Here is a 7,162-nt window from a genome sequence, read left to right on the forward strand (position 1 = left end):
ATTCGCGAGCTTGATTTGCTCGCCTCACTGGCTCACCTGAAAAATGTTAGAGTAATGGGGTGAGTCGACGATCAGTAAGTGGAAATATGCTATCACTAGTGTGTGGCAACTAAGTTAAGGATACTTTTAAAAATAATAACTGTACTGCAATGAAATAAATCATCTGTAAAACATATCTTTCTTTCACAATTTAAAACATATTGTATCATCTGTTTTTCTACTTTTCATACTGGTAATATCATACTAAGCTCATTATATACTATAAAACTGTAAACGTATATATATATTTATATATATATATATATATATATATATATAACTGTGCTTTTATCCCTGGGACTCTGTACGTCATGATTTGACCCCTCATGACAGGGTTGTGCGGCCCGTAGGTGGGACTTTATCTGGTCGGCCCTCCAGATAAGTCATCATACTCTACACTACCTCAGCCCGGCCAAACTGCATCCTCTCATAAGCTCGGGACTGGCTGCTACCTCATCAAACCGGCCCCCTCAACCCAGTGTACTGGGGAGCTGCATACTCTCCGAGCACAGCTGACGGTACCCACATACTATCTGAGATATGTGGTTGCACTCTATCTATATCTAGCAATGGTACCGTGCTCTGTAATCTGTATCTGTCTATGTATCTTTCCTCAGGGATCTGATACTATATACATATATACATATATACTCTTTTAATGTTCTTATCATGTTTCCAAAATTACCGTAACACTATCTTTATGTACTATATATATACTGTAAAATTGTATACAGCATCTGTAGCATCTTGATGCTACCTTTGTATCTCTGTCTGTATATTACGGTAATAGGAAACATGGCATACTAAATTCTGTATAAAGCTGTGGTATAAATACCAATCTGAATAATACTGTATACATGTATATGTATATATATATATATATATATATATATATATATATGTGTGTGTGTGTGTGTGTGTGTGTGTGTGTGTGTATCTCTGTTTCAAGAAACTATTCTTATAAAACTGTAAATGCATGTACATTCTCTATATAATCTCTGTGAATATATATATATATATATATATATATATATATATATATATATATATATATATATATATATCTACATCTGTATATTCTATATAATTTTGTATATTGAGAAAAACCATATAATCTGTTGGTTCTGTCTACGTCCTTGCGTTTCCGTATAGTTTGATATATATATATATATATATATATATATATATATATATATTATTAAAGCTATATAAATTGCTTCATTTAAACCTGGAGGTACTTCCATATAAACTTCTTCATTTAAATCACCATGTAAAAAAGCATTATTGACATCTAATTGATGGATGTGCCAACACTTGATAGCAGCAACAACTAACAATAATCGAATGGAAGTAATTTTTGCTACCGGAGAAAAAGTATCAAAGAAGTCTAATTGTTCTTGTTAAGTATAACCTTTGGCTACCAACCTTACTTTATGTCTTTCAATGGTTCCATCAGCCTTGTATTTCACTTGAAAGACCCATTTACAACCAATGATTTGTTTATGTTGAGGGAGAGTAATAAGTTCCCAAGTTTTGTTTAACTCTAAAGCATTTAATTCATTTCTCATAGCAATTTTCCATTCAAGTAATTTGGCAACCTGTTTATATGTCTTTGGTTCTTTGGTAATAGAAATTGAAGCTAAAAAGGCTTTATGGGAATTTGAAAGCCTATTAACAGAAAGAAAAGAAGAAATAGGATAAAGAATACTTGTGTTTGAGGAGCAATCAATTGAAGGAGATGAGTTGTTTGCATAAGAAAACAATAAGACATTACTACAATAATAATCCTGCAGAAATTTAGGTGGATGTTTAACTCTCGAAGATTTTCCGATGTATGTGTCAGGAGAAATGAGAACTGCTGATTCAAAAGGACCATGGTGAGTATGAGAAAAGTTTGATGTAAAGGGAGATAATAGGGCATTATTACATGAATTATAAACAATAGAAGCTGTTGATTCAGAGTGAAATCTATCAATATAAGATGAGTCTAGTGCATGAAAATTGAATGATGTAGTATATGGAACATAAGTAATAGGATTAGAGGGATCATGTTTGAATTCTGAAGGAGGAAACCAAAAACTTGAAATGGTAGAGTTGAGTGGAAGAATTTTGAATGGAAAAGTGGTTTCATGAAACATAACATTTCTGGAAATAATTATTTTGTTGGTGGTTAAGTCCATGAGTTTATATACTTTGACATTAGGAGGATAACCTAAGTATAGACAATTAGTTGCTCTTGGATCAAACTTTTTTCTGTGATTAGCAATTGTAGATGCAAAGCATAAGCAACCAAAAACCTTTAAATGAGAAAAGTTTGGGGGTTTGTGAAATAGCATTTCAAAAGGTGATTTGTTTTGGAGAAGAGGAGTTGGAATTCAATTTATGATATGAGCAGCAGTCAATATACAATCACTCCAAAAAATCAAAGGTAGGTTTGCTCGAAACATCAGTGCTCGAGCTGTATTTAATAAGTGTAATGTTTTCTTTCAATGACTCCATTTGTTTGTGGAGTTTTTACACAACTTCTTTGATGCAAGATGCCAAATGTTCTATAAAAGTTGGTAAGAGTAAACTCTGAACCATTGTTTGTTCTTATTGTTTTGATAAAAGTATAAAATTGAGTTAAAACCATTTTACAAAATTTTGGCAGCAAAGATGATACCTCATATTGTTTTTTAGTAAATAAACCCAAGTACATCTTGTGAAATCATCTACAATGGTTAAGAAAAATTTGAAACCAGAATATGAGATAATAGCAAATGGACCCCATACATCACAATGAATCAAATCAAACATTTTATTAGAAGTATGCTGAGATACAGGAAAGGAAAGCTTTTTCTGCTTTGCAAGTGGACAACACAAACAGTTGTACAATCAAATGCAATTGAATTTTCTATCTGTTGAATAAAAGAAATTCTAGAATTTGAAATATGGCCTAATCTGTAGTGCCAAAGGTTTAATTGACTGAATTTTTGTGATAGCTGATGCAAAAGATGGTGTAAAATGCAAAGAAGAGGTTGGCAGAGAATGTTGGCAAGAATTTGCTTTCGATGAAGCTTGAGAAAAGTGATAAAGTCCTTGTTTCTCAAAGGCAATCCCAATCATCTTCTTCATTGAGTGGTCACTTGAAAGACAATAAGAGCCAAAGAAGGATACAAAGATTAGAATCTTTGGTTAGTTTAGAAACTGACAATAGGTTGAAAGAAAGCTAGGAACACACAACACATTACGCAAAAATATTGTGTTAGAAAGTTTCACAGTTCTAGTATATAATGTTGGAACAGTATGGCCATTAGGAAGATTAATTGAAATTGAAACTAATTTAGGGGTAAAACAATAAAGTTGAGGTGAACAAATCATATGATCTGTTGCTTCAGTATCCAAGATCCAAGAAAATCCATAATTGAATTTTGTAGATGTAGAATTATAGTGATTGAAAAAGTTACCAAAAGAATGAGGTGTAGTGGCTAAATTTACTGTTGTTACGGATGAATCAGTGGTTTGAGAATATGAACCTAAATTGACAAGAGCTAAGAGTTTATTGAATTCTTTAGCAGTTAAACTTATCCTTTGGTCCTCATTACTTTGTTGATTAGGGATTTCTTCTGTTGTGATGGCATCATGTGCGGAAGAAGTACCAGTCCAACCAGGAGGATAACCATGTAATTGAAAGCATTTATCAATTGTATGACCGTTGTATCCATAGTGAGTGCAATGCAATAAAGATTTCTTGAATTTGTCTTTAGAAAACTTGAACTGAGTAGGCTGAGTATACTGAGTGTATGGCTTGGCTAACAACGTATGTGTTTCAGTAGTTGAATAATTTGTTAGTTGTCTCTAACTTTCTTCTTGAAGCAACAAGGGAAATACCTTGGCCATGCTGGGCAATGGAATAGCAAGTAGCAACTAACTTCTTATTGAAGAAAAATAATCATTCAAGACTACAAGAAACTTTAATACGTAATCTGATTGTTGTCGAAGAATCAAGAAATTGAACAAATCGCAGGTACAAGAAGCCATCTTGCCACATATATAGGTTGGGAATGGTCTATAACTGATATACTCATCCCAAAGAGTCTTAAAAGCATAGAAATACTCAGTAATCGAAGATGAGCCCTAGTTTATACAGCTTAAAGATTTTTCAAGATGAAAAACTCTTGGACCATCACTTCTCAAAAATCGTGTCTTTAGTTCATTCTAGAGGTCAACAGCTGAAGTAACATATAGTAAGCTATTTCTTATATCTTTAGAACTAGAATTCATGAGCCAAGAAAGCACTAGATTATTTGCACGAAGCCAAGCAGTGTGTAGAATACGATGGGTAATAGGAGGAACAGATAATGAGCCATCAATGAATGCTACCTTGTTCTTGACAGTGAGAGTAGTGGTGATCGAACGGCTCCAGGCAATGTAGTTGTCTCCTGCAAAAATCTCAGAAACAAGTGAAGACCCTGGATTATCACTAGGATGAAGAAAATATGGGCTTGAAGGATCATTGGAGGGATTTACAAGAAAATCATTTGATAGATGTGAAGAATTTGAAAAGTTAAGAGGATTTACATAAGACATTTTGTAAAAAGATGCAAGAAACAAAAGATTTTAAAGAAAAATTCCCGAGCAAAATTTTTACTGTAGATTACAAGAAAAGAATTGAATATATGTGGAAGCAAGAATTTTGCTCTGATACCATGTTAAAAATTCAATAAGCAAAGAAAGAGAAGAGAAAAGGAACTGGACTGCATTGAATCAATTTGTCAGCAGCAAATACAACTGAGAGAAGAAAATACAATAGAGAGAGAGAGAGAGCATACTGAGATATCTCAAATACAAAGCATCCTTTTAAGTATTTATACTACATTGAAGAATCATAACTAATGTAACAGAAAACTAACTGAAAATTAATTATATCAGTTAACAGTTAAAGATTTAGTTGAGTCTTCTTGAACTCCTTAATCTGCCTTGAGTTTTTCTTCCTTGAATTTTAATTCCGAGTTGTTAATGTGAGATGCCATACTTCAACATCCATCACAACCTAAAATAACGGGTTTGTCTTAAACCTTTTGTTGTCATAGAGCAGATGATGTTCAGGTTGCAAGCTCCCATGAATTTGAAGCATCTGTAGTTATGTCTCGCAAGAAATATCCCAGACACGAAAGATGCATATTTACTGACTGGACGGTGTGGTGTGTGTAGGCGTTGCTTCTGTGAATACCTGAATTCCACCTCAATAATTTTCACAACCAAATTTAATTATGAGTGTCCCATGACAGGAAAAAGAGAAAGCGCCTATCTAAATTTAGACAGAGGGCCATATCCATTCAGGAAGGCATGGAAGAAGTGAAAAGAAAAATTCAATTAAGCCCAGGGTCCGACGTTCACATTTGTGGCAGATGACCAACTTCAATTCAATTGCCCTTCAAAGTACAAATGCCTGTCGCGTGAATTCTTTTGTCTTTTCAAGAGCTATTACTATTATTAGTACATTAGGTAGTTGACTAGCAAGCATTTGGTCTACAAATTATATTACTGACCTAGGATTCTTCTCTTGTTTCTCCTTATTTTTTTTATTAGTTAATACTCTCCGCTTTCGACATTTTCTCTTCAATTTAATTTTATTCAGTTCAATTTGGTTTAATTGTTTAAAAACATGCTGGCTATAATTGGTTTGTTAGTTTTGTGTGACTCTGCAGAACATGTGAAACCTTTAAGAAGATGGGCGGGGATCATGTGAGGGGCATCAGACGTACCCTCCGTCCCCATTAAAAACCTCATCCCTTCCCAGCATACGTTATATATACATATATAATTACCTCTTCGCACTTGTGCTTCCTCTATTCTAATGAAATTTCGCTCTGAGTTTCATATGCTTGCGCAGCTGATACTGATTTGAACAGAAAGGAAAAAGACATGAACTCCTCCATTGGAGCTCGCCAATCTTTCCTACTGGCGATTCTCTTCACTGTGACTGTTATGCTGGGTGCCAGCCTTCACTTGTCTCCCCATCACCGTAGTAAGTGCATTGCTTGCTCTCTGTTTTTTACTTCTTCCTTCTTCCGTCTTCGTTTTTATTCTTTTTTTTTGAAAGTCTTGCGTCATTAATTCTTTCATATTAAATTGACAATGGCGTGTTTAAAATTTTAGTGAAAAGAAAAATTACATGTACTTGATATTCTTAGATATAAAGGATGGCGGCAATGCAGATGGAAATGGAGATGGAGGTGGAGCTCATGTTTTGGCAGAGCCAGAGGTTTATCCGACGAGTGGTTCAAGGTTACCGGACTGCACGCACGCGTGTGGGGCGTGCTTCCCCTGCAAGAGGGTGACCGTCAGCTTCAAGTGCTCCGTTGCAGAGTCATGCCCCATCGTCTACAGGTGCATGTGTAAAGGCAAATACTACCACGTCCCTTCTAATTAATTAGCTACTTAAATAATCCCTTCCTATTCTTCTATTGTCATTATTATTATTGTCAATCATCAGTGGACATCGTCATTATTTGCTTGGAACAGGGTATAAAAGAGAATGGAGAGATTAGAATTTGTGAAAAAAAAAAAAAATCAAGTTAGTTCTTTTTTCTTTTCTTCACAATTTTTTTTTCTTCTTAATGTGTTCTTTCTTGGAATCTGATGAACAATGGACAATGCCACCGCAGTTTTTATTGATTGATTATCAAATTATATAGATTGTAAATTAAACTAATATAGGCCAGTTGTAAGGAAAATTGCATGCAAAAATACAGCCCAAATGATTTAGAAAAAAAAAAAAAAAAAAGATTCATGGAAGTAGAGTTTTTATTTTTAGTGTTTGTATTTGAATACTATTTTGATGCTTCCAAGGATAGTACAAAATTGGATAAATATTTAAGATGACTGTGACATCATTGAATGATTTGCCAACCAAGAAAGGAGATGTTATCACCAATGTACGAAATGAACAGATGCCAAAGGAAACCTAGCATCTTCTGTGCATTGTCAATATAAACATTCCAAGAGTTTGCTTTCCTCCTTGGACATAGAAATAGGATCAAATGTCTTTGTATGAGTTTCAGTCTTATATTCGATTGGATAGAATTAAATTTAGATTTATGATGAATTTGGATAAAATAGAATATAAAATTATATTAAA

At 33.9% G+C, this 7,162-nt stretch overlaps 1 protein-coding gene across 2 annotated transcripts; it reads left to right on the forward strand.

The window, feature by feature from the left end:
• The first annotated feature begins 5,861 nt into the window (after positions 1 to 5,861).
• LOC131162039 (protein EPIDERMAL PATTERNING FACTOR 2-like) lies at positions 5,862 to 6,699 on the forward strand. 2 transcript variants are annotated; one of them, XM_058118142.1, is made up of 2 exons: positions 5,862 to 6,049; positions 6,216 to 6,699. In XM_058118142.1, exons 1-2 carry the CDS (start codon positions 5,947 to 5,949, stop codon positions 6,452 to 6,454), a joined length of 342 nt encoding a protein of 113 aa, XP_057974125.1. In that variant the 5' UTR covers positions 5,862 to 5,946; the 3' UTR covers positions 6,455 to 6,699. The 2 variants fall into 2 exon arrangements, with proteins under 2 accessions (XP_057974125.1, XP_057974127.1); XM_058118144.1 differs by having other exon boundaries at positions 6,240 to 6,699.
• Positions 6,700 to 7,162: the final 463 nt, after the last annotated feature.

The sequence above is a fragment of the Malania oleifera genome, chromosome 8 (genome assembly GCF_029873635.1).
Source record: "Malania oleifera isolate guangnan ecotype guangnan chromosome 8, ASM2987363v1, whole genome shotgun sequence".
In the NCBI taxonomy this organism is placed as follows: Eukaryota; Viridiplantae; Streptophyta; class Magnoliopsida; order Santalales; family Ximeniaceae; genus Malania; species Malania oleifera.